Source organism: Numida meleagris, chromosome 6 (assembly GCF_002078875.1).
Source record: "Numida meleagris isolate 19003 breed g44 Domestic line chromosome 6, NumMel1.0, whole genome shotgun sequence".
NCBI classification, from domain to species: Eukaryota; Metazoa; Chordata; class Aves; order Galliformes; family Numididae; genus Numida; species Numida meleagris.
In genome coordinates this window covers 46,939,100-46,958,080 of record NC_034414.1, presented here as the reverse complement: position 1 = coordinate 46,958,080, position 18,981 = coordinate 46,939,100, and the positions used below count along the sequence as shown (strand labels likewise).

Sequence of the window (18,981 nt, the reverse complement as noted above, 5' to 3'; positions counted from 1 at the left end):
TACTATGATTAAGAAGCAAGATCGGTAAGAAGCAAATTCTGTCCATATTCCTTTGCCTTTTTAATTCTTAGAAGAGGAAATAATTACTCTGTTTTGAAAAGAAAATTTTCCTCATTCAGAAGCATAATCTTTTCTTATAATCCTTTCCAGTTTTATAAAAGGCCTTTTTTCTTTTGAATCCCAAAAATAGTGCCAGAGAATTTAAGAGAAATGTAATTATCACAGAAAAAACATCAACCCTTCTCCCTAATTTTTTCAGCCACAGAGTTCTGCTACTTAGTAGAAGTTTGGACTCTTTAACATCTTTTAGATTTAGTCCTTCAAATAAAGTAAGTGTTTTTGATCATTTCAATCAGTATGAACAATTACTTTTAAATATCAGTGTGTACATAGTCAGCATGCATAAGTATTTTGTTTCATGCAAGTGTAGATATAAAGTCGCATACTCCTTTACACAATATTGTACTGTTGCTAAGGAAACAAAACACACAGAAGTAATCACTCATCACACAGCATAGCTGTACAGCCCCCTGACCTGCATCCCTGTGTTCCAGGTTCTGGAGAATGATGTGTAGGAAGGAGTGGGAGTATGTATGAATGGACACTGATTCATCTTGCAGAACAGTTAAAAATGAAACAGCAGCTGTCAACTGCATTTCCACTCCTGCAACATGCAGAACCTCCTGTAAAATGAGAAATTACATCAGTTTAGAACACGAGGCAGAAATGTATTGAAAGAACACTCAAACTCAGAAACATTCCGTTTTAAGAATGAGCATGCAAGAACCTGAGCAAACTACAAAATTAGCTAAAAATTATTTTCCCTTAACAACAATTACTTGGAGATATTGAAATATTTGACAGTATAACAAGAACCTCTTAAGAAAAATAAAGTTGATTAAAATATATTTTCTGACTTCAAATTTCATCAATACGTAATAGTGGATTTTCCTATGTTACAAAGTGAGATGTAAGAACAGACCAGACAACAACTGCACTTCTGCTACTTGCGCACAGGAATTGTAAGAGATATTTCATTCATCCAGTGAGCAATACTAAAATAATAGAACGTAATTCAAATTTCATTCCTTGCCAGACAACATGGAACACAAATGAGCGTGTGTATATATATACACGTATATATATATATTATATTGTAAATATATATACAATATATATATTAAATATATATAAATATATATTGTATATTGTATTGTAAATATATATATATGTATATATACAATTATATATCTATGTATATGTATATTTACAATATATATTGTATATATATTTACAATAATATATATATACACATGTATATATATAATATAATATACACACACACACACACACAAATACATGGATCATAAAAATAGAGCAGGATGTACCAGAATATTTACGCAGGTAGCTTGGCATCTACTTGCACTTAGCTTTAACATATAAGAAATGTAATTATTAGGTTGTCTTTAAAAGCATCAGTTCAAAAGTCAAACACAAATAGTATGAAAATGAAATCTTATTAAATTTGCAGAATGAAATAAAAAGCAAGTTTAAATTTAACATTTCTTCACAAAGAGCTTGCAGGATTCAATCTAGGACACAGCATTCATTGCAAGTATGAACACATCTATCAGTTTCATGAAAAATCCATTTTTTTACTTCTCAAACTGTATCCTTCTGCCTCACAAGAAAATTAAATGCATTGCTCTACTACTAAAACAACCATTTTCCAAGAGATTCCAAACTCTGTAGCAGCTTAAAAATCCGCATTTCCTATTCAGTACTCTATATACATATTTTTCTCTCATTTTTAATGTGCTTGAAATGAAGTGCTTTCTCAGATCACATATTAAAAGGCAATGATAAACTGATACTCTTAGGTAAGGGTTCAAAAAAACATCCATTATACACCTAAGTATTATACAGATGAACTATGCTGAGAACATACAGCTTACAGAGAACATATATATATGTTATATATATATATATAGCTATATATATTTTAGTATATTTGATTTGAAAAAGGATTGTTATTTCTCAACAGCTTTATTTTTGTGAAGAAAAAAAACACAAAAAACCCCCACAAAACACAGCATTGCAGAGCTTCCTGATCTAAGTATGATAAAATATTTGCATTCAAAAACCTTGGACACCACCCTCTTGTCTCCACAAATTCTCTGTCCTTATTCCTCTACTGCTACTACATTCACAGCCAAGAATAAGGCAACCATGGGTTTTGTAATACAAGCGTTGCTGAGCATACCGTTCCGGGATTTTGGTTTCCACTTGTTCAAAAACACCTCCAAAATAATCAAAAGAGCTACATGCACACTGTGATGGTAAGACTTCACTGCAGATCAGACCATAATGAACCAGGCTATACAAATACTATCTGCAAGGTTTAAAGCTAAAAGGAGCACTTAGGTTTAGTCTGACCATTTAAATTCCAGAAGCCATTATATTTCACTCTTTTACTTCTGCCTTGAGCCCATTAATTTAAGTTTCATTTCATTTATCAACTAGAAGGGCATTCAGTTTAGATTTAAGACACCGCATGATGAAAAACACACTGCTTTTCTCTGTTAGTTGATTGAACGTTGATCCTATTTGTTATTAACAATGTCTCCTTCATTTACCATTTTTCTGTCTTCGGTTCCTAAATCTTGTTTCTTCACATAGTGCTTTCAAGTAAATGCAAGAAGATACTTTTAAAAAGTAATTAAGTATCTCCTGATCTGAACATATTAAGATCTAGCTCCCAGCGTACTCTCAGATATTTTCCAAGGCTCAGGCCCTGATCATGCTAGCAACCATACTTTGGGTTTTTTCACTCCATTCTTATCTAGAAAACTATGAACTGAAAACTATATTTCCATAATAGACATTTTATTAAAGAAAGAGGCAAAGATTACCATGCCTCCACATTGTTATTTCCTGTTCATACATGCAAGAATTGTTTTGTTGCAGAATCAAAGCAGAATTCTCATTTTCAACAGCTTATTTATCTCAACTCTTACATTTATAAGAATGTTTTTCCTTTATATAAATGCATAAAAACAACCATTTATAAATACTTAAGAAGCATAGCCTGAAAATGCCCTTGATGGAAACACGTCAACTCTGTAATATCTGACATGGTAAAAACAACATACACTTTATTCTGTTTCTTGTTACTGCATCTGTCCATAAAATTATGAATTATGAACATAGTACTTTAAAAACAATTTCTACAAGCAATCCTTGTGATTTTCTACCTATTTTCCCCATACAGAGCACGTACATTCATCCAAATAGCTTCACACAAACACAATGGTCTTTTAGCTAACAATTTATATAAATCAGAAATAGGCTTAAATCAAAGTGGTCAGTTGCATGAGACCACGCCAGAGACTGTTCTAAAACAAAATGTTAACGGTACGAGTAGAAGACTGACAATACCCTGATAAAATCAAAAAAATAAAGATAAATTATCAATTTGCTGTTACCAAAACAAACTTTCAGATATTTTGATAGCCAAAAATAATATATAGCCTTAGAATCACTGAAAACCACTCTAAAAGGCAAGCTAACGTATTCAAAGTCTTAACTCCTAAAGCTGCCTTGTATAGCTTTACATAGCAAATAGGAATTAACAGCTGCTTCTGCAATGCAGTTTCACTGATTAAAGCTGCTCCTAAAACCACATCTTAAATGCACTTTTTCATTTCTTCCAGGCTACACCAGGATCAGAGCAGAAACAGAGATCATTCTTTTTCTTAAAATATCCCTTGTACAAATAAATACATGTACAGAATTATTGTTTAACATTACATGGACAGCTTGCATTTATCACAGCAACCAGTAGCTTATTAAAAATGTGGAGGACAGCTAAAAGCAAAGTGTAGCAGGATGTTGGATGGAATGACGTTAAGAACATCAGATTGAACCAGTATGACCGGTTGGTCCTAAATAGAGCTCCCAAAAAGCTGCCAAAACATTGGTAAATCTTTAGAATAAATAAACAGTATTACTTCTGCTTTCTTTTCCTGTTAACATTTTTCAAAACATACAGTACTATCTGCAAAACTAAATACATTCAGTCAATCAACAGGGAAGACCTGATGGACATAGCTCTCCAAGCAAGCTTGCAACAAAAGGATTTAGGATTTTTTATTGCCTCTTTAAAGTATTTGTACCTGTGGAAAAAGATACATTCAAACCTCATTACACAAAAACTTACTCGGATTTTCGGTAAAACTCGACGGAGTGTTTCTGCAGGATTCTGTCGCATCAGGACTGGAAGATTTGCCACCACACTTGTTCCTTGGACATCCTGGCCAGAACTTACAAAAATACATACATACATTTACTTTCTAAGTTTATTACAAGCTCACAACTTTTATTTAGAAAAACAGCCCCCTGTCCCCCCTTCTCTAGGTTACTCATATAACACATCAAAACAATCATTACATTTTTTAGATAAGTAGTAGAAAACAGCATTAAAAGCAGCTCAACCATAAAAGCTGTAATGTATCATTTCTGATGTGGAACTAATAATTTTTAGTGTAGCTTTGGAAAAAACATACAAAAAGTTTAAAGATGTTTTTTTCAAACAGGACGATCAAGGCAATGATTTTATGGAAGCTCTTTATTACACAAATGCAGGTGATAAAGCATAGGAAGAAGATACATATAACATTAGAAAACTACCCTTTTTTCCATTTTTGAGAGAAATCAGACGAAAGTTATCAAACTTGATTAAAGAAGCATACAAAAGCTTGACTGGATTACAGATCTTTTATATTTTTCCTTAACTCATGTCTCTAGATGGTATCCCACAATTTAAAGAGGAACGAAAAAGAGGGAAGGAAAAAAAACACAAGGCAGATAGGAAGGAAATGGTAGGTATAGGCACCAATGAAGAAAATGCACGAGATGGGAACAAAAACTACCCAAGCTGATAAATTTCCAAAATGGAATTGGAAAGAGAAAGGATCAAGTATAACTGGATACCAAAACTAAAAAACTATCAACAAATCCTTTCTCCTGTTTCAATGGATAAAACCTGTTTTTCTAAACATATTCACATTTGTTCCAACAGCTAGGAAGCTCTATTTTAAATAAGCACGTTACGCTAAACCATACACATATAAGTATTTTTCTTACAGTGTAATATTACAATTAATTGTACAATACAATTATACATATATTTTTAAAAAGAAACTGATAGCTAAACTACTTTTACATATTTCCATAGACCACTCTCCATCCCACAGTAATTGCAAATTGTCTTACTTGAGCATGTGCTCAACACTAGCACTAAGCACACCAATTTGTCACAATAAAGTAGATTTACACAACCATCTTCCAGTTTTGTTCTGCTACTTAAGTACATTAGGCAATTTATAGTTAAGATGCAAAGCCTTTCTGCAGCACTTGCAGCTAAAAAGCTAAAAAGAGCTAAAAACACATTCCACTAATGCTAAATCATCCTGAACATTTGTATATTTAAAAAAAACTGAGGGGAAATTAGTTATTTATAGGTACATTCAAGAAGGCCGATTTAAATCTATTTTTCTTAAGTGCATACAAACATGCTTTTACAAAATAAGAATGTCTGTATAACAAGCAAGAAGGAAATGTAAAAGCTTTGGTTAAAATCAATCCAGACTAGCATACCCTAACAGAAATATTTTATTCTCATTCAGTCTCTGCAAGCTGGAAAGTAATGCACACAACAGTTCACTTCTGTGCTCATCAACTGCAAACTACCACTGTGTGTAAGGTACCTAACCTTTGAAAGCCTCCGCCCCAACAAAAATTTTCTGGAAAGTGGGAATCCTGCTATTGTTTTTAGGTCTCCTTTTTTTTTTTTTTTTTTTTTGGACAAAGTCTGTAAGTTAAAAACATGTGATGAAATCATGCTAACTTTAGATTGTGCCTATCTACCCCAAGGCAGTTTTCCTGTAAAGTCTGTGACCATGTATGTTACCACACAATATTAAGAACTATATTTTTTATCAACAGCAGTCCAAAAACTTTCTTCCTGATAAATACATCTATTTCACATTTTCATACATAATCCGTCCCTCTTAGTTTATCAGAGATAATGTGATCTGAATAAAGGTTAACAAAGTCAGGGTCAGCAGATCCTGAGTTCCGTAACACTGATTTATCTCATGGCCTTAATACCAGATCATTCACGACCAGTTTCTCTTCTTTCACTTTCCATTTTCTTCACAGCAGTAGCTGTCAATTTAAAATATCATTTTCTACAACTCAGTATCATGTGAAGTTCCTCATTATTCTCAACTTCCATACAGTTATACTACTATATACTATATTAAGAAGTACAGTCAAATTCACAATAACAGAATGAGGTCACAAAACTGTTAACAAAGTTCAATCGCCTGAAAAAAGGAACAGCTTCAGATACATAATTTCAAGGTTGAGAAGATCTCACAGGGTATAAAAGCAACTAACATTTCCTATTTTTCTGAATATAGATTCTTTTCCTCCTCCTATCTACCTTTTTGTTGTTGTTGTTTTCAAACATAGTACCTATTCTAACTGAAAAAAAGTTATCATCAGCAGTTTTGTAATTGTTTAATCTTCCGTTAAGACTACTACTGATGTAAAATTAAGCTAAGGGAATTCCCTTGGAAAAGTCTGAGAAGCCAATTTTATGGCTGATTACCACATACACAACTACATATACTTAAGTGTTGTCTATAAGCACAAGACAGTTGACAAATTTTGACAGAGCAAAGTTAAACCAAAGCCCTTTTCAACACCATTCAAAACCAGTGATAACGGATAAAAGCACAGATTTTCAGACTGATTTTAATATTAGCATTCCTACAATCTTATTAGGAAACATGCAAGTTCTCTCAATAAAAAAACATGTTTCTCAGTATCACCTAAACTCAGTGATAGAACAGTATTTTGTCAGGCACTGAAAAGGGATTTAAATTAATAATAAATAATCTATTTACAGCTTGCATTATTTTTGCATTATTCAAAACCATGTTATTAGATATTTTAACGAAATGAATATTAAAGCCTTTCATCTGTATGACAGATTTCTCTACATATTGCCTGCTAATTCTAACAAAGTTTTAAAGCAGAATTGGGAAATCTAGGGCCCCAGAGTGGAAAAGAGTCACAGGGGAGAGGAGGCCCACACCTTCTTACAACACAACTTGCAGTCTCAGCAGGGAAAAGACGCATACCTTTATATTATCCAGGAATAATACAAAAGGTCAAGGTAACTTGGAGAACTTTATTTTCTGAATACTTCATTCAGTCTATATCAAGGTAGAAGAAATCCTAAGCATTAAAAAATACAACCAGTTTCATCAGTCAGAAATATAAAGAAAAGGGCAGTGTTTCCCTTTAAAGCAAGAATGCTGAGTACTTGGCCTACTGCCAATTAACAATGTGAAGCAGGAGGCATTTCAACACCTACACAGCCTGTAATTTCCCAACTGTGGAAGATTTTTCTTCTATTCCTACCAAAAAAGCTGCACCATAGATTCCTTCTCCCTTAAATGTTAAAGCCTTTAGGATTAAAGTGAATTATTGCTAAACATTCAGATTAAGATATTTTTGTACTAATAAATACTGAAAAGCTATTCTCTTCAGCCAAATAGTATTATGAGGGTGCTAGTCCTTTATTAACAGTGCTAATTATAGAATTCTAATGGAGCCCTATACTTAGTAGCAATTTAGCTCAACCTTTTTTTTCTGCAAGCAGAAACCTTACAGATAATACCATTTAAATACAAAACTTCAGGAGTCAACTTCTGAGCTCATCCTACAGGAGATCCCAGTGACTGCACAATGCTGGGAATCCTCATCTTGGGATGAAAGCTCTCGTGCCTGAACACTCCCATCCCAATTCTCACTGCAACCCCAGCTGACAGCTGCAAGCCAGCAGCATGAGTGCTACTCCAGTTACAAGATTCATTAAAAACCTGCTACTTCTCAAGGGCAAAAGCAGCACTGGGCCATCTCCCTTCAGCTCCTGCACTCATTCTTGCTTGTTTGTCTCCCTCTACGTGCATACCATGTGTCTATGCTACATAAGATCACCTTGAAATTGGAGCAAAATCCACTTAGAAATCAGTTTTCAAACATACAAAGGACAAAAAGATGATTGAGAGTAGTCAGCATGTCTTTGTAAAGGGGAAATCGTGTCTGATCAACCTGACAGCCCTCTACAATGAGACAGCTGGCCTGGATGTTGGATGTTATTTTAGCAAAGCTTTTGACAACAGCTCCCATAATATATTCATGGGCAAACTGAGAGAAGTACAAGCTAGATAAATGGAAAATGCTGCAGACTGAAAACTGGATGAACTATTGACCTGGCAAAGCAGCCAGCTGGAAGCCAGTCACTGAAGACTTACCCTAGGGGTATATACTAGAGACATTATTGGTTAACATTTTCAGTAACAACTTGGACAATGTCACTGAGTGCATCCTCAGTTAGTAGGCAGATGATACAAAACTAGGAGGAGTGGTCAATGCACTAGAAAAATGGACCAACAGGGGTCTCACAAAGCTCAACACTGGGAAATACAAGTCCTGCAGCTAAGTAGGAACAACTCCACGCACCAGTACAGGCCAGGTCTCAACCAGCTAGAGAGCTGCTTGTCAGCAAGACCCAGAGGTCTGAAGGATATCAAGTTTACCAGGAACCAGTAACTACACTTGTGGCAAAGAAGGCTAACAGCATCCTGGGCTGTATTAAAAAGAATATCACCAACAGGCCAAGGGAAGTGATAATTGTTCTGAGTCTCATAGACAGACGAAAGCTAGTCCAGTGGAGGTCCAGTAAAATGATTAAGAAATCACAGCATTTAATATTGTTCTCAGTGGTGCCTAGGGACACAGGACAAGAGCTGATGGGCACAGAAATACAGAAAATTCCACTTCAACCTTAAAAAAAAAAAAAAGTAAAAAAAAATCTTCAATATCAGAGTTCTTTAAACATTGGAATGAGTTGCCAGGACATGCAGTGGAATCTATCCTTAGATACGTTCAAACTCTGAGGTCACGACAATACCTTGAATATATCGCTCTACTTCACTCTGCCTTGAGCTCCCCAAGAGCTCTCTTCCAACCACAGAGGAAGGACCTACAATTCTATTGATTCTACGACTTCTTCAGGATACTTGTTCCCATCCAGACAACTAAATTTTCAGACTAGCTCCCAGCCAACAATAAGATTTCTTATCTTTCAAGTAAGTACTTAAAATAAAGGTTTAAAAAGTTCAATCTGAGCTTAATTTTAAAAACTGATTCTGCAAAATGAGGAAAAAAATTAAAGAATTTGTGGATACTCAATTAGAAATACCTGTATCTGGAAAGGTAGTGAAAGACTACAGCTCCTTCTACAGCATGAAGGAAAATTAGCCAGTGAATGTTCCCCAGGAGAATGCTACCACAAGGGAGTTTGAAAAAGAGGATGAAGATTTGCATCTTATTCCTTTGCTGGCTCTAAGCCTGCAAAAACACACTGACAGGAGCAGAACACAGCACTGTAGAGAGGACTGAACTACAATGCTTGAACAGATTTTGTTTAGTACTGTTGCTTTGTAGTTCAGCAAAAATGATTTGCTAAATAGTCAGCATTGAATCAAGCACTGAAATCTGTGCTTCGCATAATTTAGTTTTACAAACCTAGAAATTCTGATGCATGACTGCATGGGATTACAGTGCTAACTCATCGTGACATTATTTTCAGTGCAAAATTCAAAAGTGCTTTGGTGGTCTAAAGCTGCATTTGTAGGGGGCAAAGAAAGTTCACCTACTTTGATGAGCGAGGCATTCAAATAACATGAAAACACTTCAAAATCTTATTCTTAGTTTACACGAAATGTATATACTTTAGGTGACTTTGAAAATACAAATCCAGTGCCTTAGAATTCACTCACAGAATTCTGGTATCTAGTAATCTTGTTTGATTGTTTGTTTTTTAAAATGAACCTGATATGGATCACTACTACATAATTTCTTCCTTGCCTCATATAGTAAAATTTAGAAACCAACTAGAAAAAAAAACAAACTCACAAGGAGTATTTTCAGTCATTGAAACAGCATGCCCAGAGGTTGGAGAGTAGTTGGAAACATTCAAAACTCATCCAGACAAAGTCCTGAGCAATCAAATCTAACAATAAATTAGATTTAATTGGGATGTTGGCACTGCTTGGAGCAAGCCATTGGAACAGACGACTTGCAGAGGTCCCTATCTCTATTCTGTGACTGATTCAGAGATATACTCCTCCTCCTCGTATAAAAGCTCAGTATCTGACATGATTTTGCCCTTTTCAAAATCCTTCAATAAGAATTGTACTTCCAGGATTTCTGTTCTCCTGTACAGTCGTTGCCAAGGCAAACTAAAAATCCTGATATATGCCTGTCAGTAATATAAAAAGTACTTGGCCCATAAGACTATCTTAGAGAATCTTCTTTACGTTTATTGCAAGGATTTTTATATAGAAGATTTTCTTATGCAAAAGAGGAGACACAGACTTAAAACTGATTAATTTGCTTTTTGAGGACTACTCCTGCTAAGTAAAACTAACACTTCAAGTTTCTTATTTCTAAATTTTGCCTTCAATAGGTTAATTTAAGACTCTGTTTTGCTTTAAAGAAAAAAAAAAGAAAAAATTAGGAACTAGAAAAATGTCCTGAAATTACAAATATTCACAAGTGATTTTATTTCAAGATGAAACCTCCTTGGATAAAATATAATCTTATATTTTCTTGAAATGTGCAATCCTTTCTTAACACTGCTGTAAGACATATCTGAAATGCAGTAATTTTCTTCTTATTTCATGTTATCTATGCTTACAATTCAAGCATACATCTGTAAGCATAAATTATGAGTGTCTAAACATCTGTTTGACATATTTAAGTGTAAAATAAGCAGACTCAGTTCCAAGGAAGGTTTTTTCATTTTATTAAAATAACTCCCTTTAATAGCCTCAATTGAACAAGCGTTTAGAAGAATGAGTTGTAGAAATATTAACACCTTTGAGATTACATATACATTGCAAGGGAATTTTTATAGACAACATAAGTGCTGTAAAAAACTGCATATTATCCTCTACCATGTTGTAAGTGACAAACAAAAGTATTTGGAATCAAAACAAAAGTTTTATCTGATCACTGGAAATGTGAAGATACTTGGGATATATCTGATAACTATCTTTCAGAATATCATAGAATGGTCTGGGTTGGAAGGGACTTTAAAGATCATCTAGTTCCAAACCCCTGCCATGAGCTGGCTGCCCACCCATCAGATCAGGCTGCCCAAGATCCCATCCAGCCTAGCCTTGAACACCTCCAGGAATGGGGCAACCACAGCTTCTCTGGGCAGTCTGTGACAGCAACTCACTGCCTCCTGAGTAAAGAATCTCTTTCTAACATCTAACCCAAATCTCCCCTCTTTTAGTTTAAAACCATTCCCCCTTGTCCTATCACTATCTACCCACATAAAAAAATTGGTCTCCCTCCTGTTATAAGCTCCCTTTAAGTACCGGAAAACCGTAACGAGGTCTCCCTGGAGTCTTCTCCAAGGTGAACAAGCCCAACTCCCTCAACCTTTCTTCACAGGAGAGGTGTTCTAGCCCTTTAATCATCATCATGGCCCTCCTCTGGATCCACTCCAACAACTCCACATTTTCCTTGCGCTGGGGGCCTCAGGCCTGGGCACAGTACTGCAGAGGGGGCCTCACAAGGGCAGGGCAGAGGGGGAAAATTATCTCCCTTGCCCTGCTGGCCACCACTCTTTGGATGCAGCCCAGGATACAGTTGGCCTTCAAGGGTACAAGCCCACACTGGAGGATCCTTTTCAAAAAGTAGCATAAGAACTAAAAAAAACACTTCTCATTCATACATACATTTGCATAATTACAAATCTTTGCATCATATCAACTAGTTTATATGTGTCTTATGTATTTGCCCATCAACCACTCCCACCTTACAGCCAAATCAAATAAAGAAACTTGTATTATTAGGCTTCTGTAAATTTGCTGAAAGTAAGATGAATCTGAAAATACAACACCTGACTAATGATCATTTTAAATGAAATCAGAAGTTCTAGTAATATCCCAGTATGACCATCTCATTACAACTGGCATCATAACCCTTTTCTATTAAAAAATTTTTTAAAAAATCAAATTTTCCAAAATCTCTCAGTCTTTTACTTTGTAACTACGTGTCCAGCATAATTTTAGAGCAAATGTGAGTAAAATCTACACGTATGAAAAGGGAAAAAAAAGAAAAAATTAATCTGATCTTAGTACATTATCTGAACATGCATTCCTCTAGTTTTATGTGTTCTGTCACCCTTAGAGATAGCTATATATTTATGGTGTGGAAGAAATAAATGCCTCAAATTATCTATTAAGCACTGGAGTCTACTTAGAGTCTTCTTCAATTTATGAGTCATTTTATTGTGGGGCAACATAGATATCAGATCCAAAAGCTCCCACTTTTATCACTATCTGTGTGAATGTTTATCATGTATACTCATCCTTCCTGAACATAGCACATTTCATATTTTATCACTTCTACGCTGTTTTTTCATAGCAGCACTAATCTGACACTTGTGGAAGTAGATGAGAATCTTGTCATAAATATTTAAATGTACAAACACTGTAGTGACTGATCTAGCAGAAGGCATCTTCCCTTCACCTCATCCCTCACTATAAGTCTATTTGAACTTTATTTAAAATCTAACTATGCTATACTAATTCCATCAGCATACCATAAGGAAAAGCATATCACAGGTTAGGAAAGCAAATGTTACTCGCCTGTTTTTCTTCACTGCTTCATCAAAAAGCAGAATAACCTAGAAATAACAAACTAAGGTGACACATCAGACACTTTAACTTCGACAAATTGTACATGAAACATACTTTGTATGTGAGTTGACTGCCTACTTCCAAAATGACACAGTAAACTGAACCAAAAGGAAAGGCAAGAGACAAAGAGAGATCTTTAGAAAAAATGTTGAATACAGAAGAAGTCAGTGAATGAACGAAAAGTCACAAGAAAAATGAAACCAGGGTACAGTCAGACTGAATTCAAGGGTTTGAAGCTATTGCTTATAGCGTTTTCACACTTAAGCAAGACAGATTTATCTAGAGAAATATTATAGGTAGAGATATATATAATAAGCAGAGTTTATGTTTCAATTAGAAAAACATGGGACTAAAATTGTGAGCACTGAAAAAAAAAAAAAAACATCTGAAATTTTAGAAACTCTTTTGAAGCTTTAGCTATAGAGGTGGTTCTTTTTCTCACAGCCAAAGTAATCTGACCGAACTCAGAATGACATCAAACTAGTAACGCTGAATTTTTACCAAGTTATTGATATCATACTCAAAGCGGCTAGTGACCCTAAAGAAAAAAAAAAATCATTACAGAACAAAACACAGAACAACAAACATAGCCCTCACATAAGTTATAACCTAGCTTGTAGACTGCTGGCAAGCCTTGCTTGTTCTGCCTCTATTTATTATTCAAATACTTTCAAATAGTATTGGACATCTATTACAGACTGAAGCAGCTACGTATATAAGCAATACAAAGTCAAACAGCTAACTGCAGCACTGTTCCCTCATCCATCAGGAGCAACTACAGATCAAAGGCAACTGCCTGAGAGGAACATGCAAATACTTAAAAATCACTTCAATTTAAGCTGTTGCTGATTCACATTCAGTCAAACAAAGAAGCGGTCTACTTGATTCATGTTCTCTTTGGAAAGCAGGGTGAAATTCATCTTCTTCATTAAAATGAAGAAAGAGTCAGAGTCATGTCTTTTAGAAATATACAGAATTTCTTCCACTGACGGCATACAGCTTGGGCTGCACAGATAATCAAAGCAGATAACGCAGTGAACATGATACACAAACTGAAGTGATGACAGGTCCTGAAAATTTCCATGTCTTTTGCAGAAAAATTTCAAACAGTAAATTAAAATATATATTATATACACAGATAATTCATCTGTATTTACATTCTTGTTAAAAATCATTAAGAGCACAGCATCAGAATCCTCCTCACTACCCAAGAAGATTTTGGTAATTAAATCCCAGACCTGTCTTAATAATGTTCTCTACCTTCAAAATCACTATAACAATTTCAAATAGACTCTTGTTAGACTATTTTTCCCCCTTCACATACTCACATTTTAAATTATTTCTAACGGTACAATTATCCCAAAAAGTGTTTGACATACTGCAGTGGAATGAATAAATAAAGCATTTTCCAGTAATTCCACCCACGTTTACTAAAATTAGTTCAGAATCATCTCTGAAGAGAAGAATACATTTCCCTTTTCAATGCATCTCAGATATGCTCATCTGCAAAGATCTTTCACAGTATATCAGTTTTAACCACCAGAATGCCTAGCGTATCTGTTTACTATGCTATCATCAGTACCCTTCCACGGAAGTAAAAGTAACACAGAAAAGGAAAGTTATAGTAAAAGTCAACCACTGATACAATACCATTATTCTTACTCTTTTGATTGGATAATGGCAAAGAAAAGGAAAAATAAGATGCATGCACTTGCAAAGGAAAGAATAGCATTGGGGCGGGGGGGGGGGGGGGGCGGAATCTGTTTTCTGTATGTTGGACTCAAAAAGAGAGCAACAGAATAAAAAAATACCTAGCATTAGAGCCTCCCACCAGACCAGGCTGCCCAGTGCCCCATCCAACCCGGCCTCGAGTGCCGCCAGGGATGAGGCACCCACAGCTTCTCTGGGCAGCCTGTGCCAGTGCCTCACCACCCTCTGAGTAAAAAACTTCCTCTTAAGATCTGATCCAAATGCCCTCTCTTTTAGTTTAAATCCATTCCTCCTTGTCCTATCACTATGCAAAAAAAGTCAGTCTCCCTCCTGTTTATTTTCCACGCCTGTAGGCATCTAATCCTTTATAACAAACTCATGGCACAAGTAAATTATCTGTGTATAATACAACAGGCACACAAGGTTCAGAATTTATAAGCAACCCTTAAAATGCACCTGCAGTTGGCTTTACATAGTAATTAAAATAAAAGGAAATATACATACTCTTGGGTTAATAACAATACCAAATGAGCAGGTTAATTTGTAGTTATCACTCTCCTCTTCAATGATTTAGAGGTTTCCACTTGATTCAGTTGTAAAAGGCAAGAGTAAAAATAAATCTTGACCTGAAGAATGTATTCTAAATAATGTCTGGCTCCAAAATGGCAGAAAAATAGGTACTCTCATCTTGAACTTTCAGATGAAATTACATAAAGGAGATTAACTGTAACAGAAGCATTTTGGTGCAAACAGCAATGAGGCAATGACTCATGGTTTGCTATTTAATATGGACATAAATCCTCCTCCTCAAAAAGCTCAGTTACAATTTCAGCAGTGAAAACTGCATCTTTTCTGCTTCTCCCTCTAAAGCCAGCATTTTTTTTTTATCTTCAGGCCTGCAAAACAACGTAAGTAATATTACCATGTAGACATGCATATTAAAGCAAAAGCTCTTCACATTTCTCTACTATGTATACTTACTCTGTCAGAGACAATACAATTAATTCATACTCAGAGCAAAAACATGGTTAGTTTTTTTTTTCAAGTATTTATTTACTGTCCCTAACCTTGCCTTCCCAATGTAATTTAAAAATATTGATGTCTTAAATTTGACCAGTTTCATACCCATTTGACATGCAAGCAAACTGAAAGGCAGACATCACCCTGCACTTTCAGAAGAGTATACCCTACTGCAGAAAGTCACCCCACAAGCTGGTCAGCTGTACTTCTCATGCAGTACAAGCAAACAGTAAAGCACCCCATTCTGAGGACACGACTCCTTGCAAGCAAAATGTAGTAGTATTACTGAGTGCAACAATACTCCTACTTTGCAGCTCTGTTAGCGGAGTTATCAACACTCTGACCCAGCTTGAATCCAACTTCCTGCTCCTATCCAACTGCTAAAGAGAACAGCAACTTTGAAGAAATACCATTTAATCTTAGCATGAATGGATGGCTCCAGTGTTCCCTTCATTGTTCAATCAGAGTTTTCTGGGGGTAGGAGAGAAGGGAGGGCAGAACTGATACCCACCAAAATTAATTCACTGTTTTCACTTCAAGACGTGGACTCAAACCTCCAGGGCTTTCTACTCACACTCTTCTCATGCCACTGGACTGTCACAGAAAATCCTGTATGGATCCATTTGCAAAGCCAGAAGAATTCTCTTAAACTGGATGATTATTGAAAAATGGATAAGAACAAGGAGGATGGATAAAACCACTTTTTTCCTCATTAGAAACACGTGAGATTATGCTCTTTGAGGCTGCAGTCCTTCATTACACATTGCTACTCAATGGTGCTGGGCACATTTATGCTATAGTAAAGCTGTGGAAGAATATAAACAAAACAGAAATTACAGAGAAACACATTGGGACTAACAACCACACTGTAACATGATTTTTGTAAACAAAAAATCTGTAATTTGGAAGATATACAGTGACAACGAAATACTGTCTGTCCATAGGATGTGTTACAAAACTGACAAGTATCAAAAAAATCCTTTCATATACACGGGGTAGATGGGTAAGATATTTTCAACTGCAGTTAACAGGTGCAAGAAAGCACAGCAGTTCCACTCGGTCCTGCTGTGAATTGACACAACTGACAAGGAATGACTCAGCTCATCTGCACATTAGAGTTGTACACATTCACAGAACCTACAGCCATGCAACAGCATGGAACAAAGAAAGCCACGCCTGAAATGACCACTATCAAGATACTGGGGAGCACATCCAGAGCCTGATTGCTTTGTTTCCTTAACATTAAACCCTGCAAAAAGAAACATACAGTGACATTGTTTTGAATGCAGAAGAGACTGAAACTGTAGAATTTAAATTAAAATACCCATATCATCAAGGGTCCACTCAAACAATAAGATGGATATGAAATATCTGGTACCTTTTCCTGCTCATATAAAAGAATCATCCAGAAGCTATAAGGCTTGCCTGAGATAGATGTTTCTAAGAGATCTAGCAGAAGTTTCCAAGCGGTTCTTTGTCTCTTTTGTCACCCTGTTTTATTATGACTCAAAGTGGAAAGCCATCTTTCTTCCATAGACAGTGGCATCCATCTGGTAGCTCTAGGGAGTGCGCATTCAATGGGAAATAGTATTATTTCAAGAAGCGTCTCCACGAACCAACAAGGTTCGGGAGCGAGGAGCAACTTCAGAAACTGCAGTGAATGTGACAGCCATGTAAAACTAGTTTTAACAGATTGAGGAACAGAGTTTGGAGGGCTCTTATTTCCAAAGACTGTGAAGGATACTGTCATTGTTCAGTATGGCAAGACCTGTACAGAAGTTGATCTTGGAAAATAATTATACAAGGTGAAGAAAAACAAGGCAAAAGAATGTCCATGACATTAATTCTCACACCAGGAATATCACCATCATGTTCCAATGAAATAATTCTTACTACTTCTGAATTGCTAGCCTATCTTTAAAAACCTTTCCTTGAGGCCATAACTCTGGCTTTGGCTAGAGATGCCACTTCCAGCACCAGTTTTTAAACACAGAGCTGTTCAGTTTCAGAATCTGAAGCCACCTTCATATTAAGGCACAGAATCCTATAACTGTGTACAATTTAGACAGCTGGTTCTTCAGCCATTATGTTCTATTCCAGACTTTGTCAATACTGTAGAAATTACTTCCGATTTTCTCTTCAGTTTGTATTCGAGACCTAAAGAGAAGTTTTCTTACACAAAAAGTTGCCCCTGAAAAATAAAATAACACATCCCTTCCCAAAGCATTAAAAATTCTAACTGATGACAGGAGATTTCCTTGAATTCCTTGGTCTCAAGAACTACCTACATTCCCATCATGCTTAGTCCAGTGTAAAAATCTCTGCTTAAATGATGAAATAATCCTGGTTTATCTTTTGAAAAATAAAGCTTCAGGGCCTGAGGCTTGATAGAGTCTGTATAACCTTACCACACTATTGACATTTCAACCAGCAGTTGGTGGAACAAAGACAAAACTCCAAAAATAGCTAAATAAAATAGTTATACAAGTACATCCCAGATAGCAGGATTAATTTTAAATCTTGATGGAACTATTTCTTCTTGCATTCCAGATTATTCCTGTCACAGCATATCAGCTGAGGCACAGAATCAAGCCTGCAGTCCTAGTCCCTGAAGCCCCTAAATTACAACCAGAACTTCACTCCAGTCAAGCAAACTCCCCTTTACAAAGTATGGAGATGTGAACCAATGCATAATGGAGTGTTATCCACCTTAGTTTGTGGAAATCAGGGAGCATCTCAAAAAGCTCTGAATTTAAAAACACATGAAGTGGTATATCAGCACCAACTAGCATTACTTGGAGTCTCAAAGTTCTCACACAAAAGATAAGTATTTGTCACGTCCCATTCCCTACCACTAACAGCTCATGCTACTATTCTGATACTCTCAAAACTGAAATGCACTAGTCTTAGGGGAAGAGTAGCTGAACCACTGTTAAATGCTGCTTCTGTCTGCCAGCAAAAACTGAAGTTGAGTCAGAGTGTAGGGCAATGGAAGCATCATGCCATGGTATGTGGAGGGCTCCCAACAGCTAAAGTAAACTAGTCCTCAAAACAACAGAAATTGGCAATAAAATCTCCTAGATATTAGTTTCAGTCACTGCCATATTCCAGTCATTATATTATGGGGTACCATCTTGTGAAAGCGTTCTCAGACTTACCATAAATGGATAGCTTGACCTACTCTCTGGGGAGCCTGCACTTTGTATATTCTAACACAAAACATTGTATTTCACCCATCTGCATCCTCCTGTCATTTCCACTGGATGCATCATCAGGCTCTGAAAAACTTGTGCAATGCTACTATCTGTTGCCAAATCAGGCAGAGGATACAAAAATAAATGGCTTATGTTGAGCAAGCAGGAGGATAAAAGCTCCTTACAAGTATACAGTGTTG

The 18,981-nt window shown here is 35.9% G+C and overlaps 1 protein-coding gene across 6 annotated transcripts in view; it reads right to left on the bottom strand.

The window, feature by feature from the left end:
• PPP4R4 (protein phosphatase 4 regulatory subunit 4) overlaps window positions 1-18,981 on the bottom strand; it is a 59,580-nt gene that overhangs the window by 33,677 nt on the left and 6,922 nt on the right. For all 6 annotated transcript variants that reach the window (XR_002440198.1, XR_002440199.1, XM_021401528.1 and 3 more), the window contains 2 exons: window positions 4,220-4,322; window positions 536-683 (listed from right to left, as the gene is read on the bottom strand). Coding sequence is in view for 4 of the 6 variants with exons in the window: in XM_021401528.1 (XP_021257203.1) it covers window positions 536-683; window positions 4,220-4,322 (251 nt within the window). In the remaining 2 variants the exon portion in view is untranslated. The remainder of the gene's footprint in view (window positions 1-535; window positions 684-4,219; window positions 4,323-18,981) is intronic.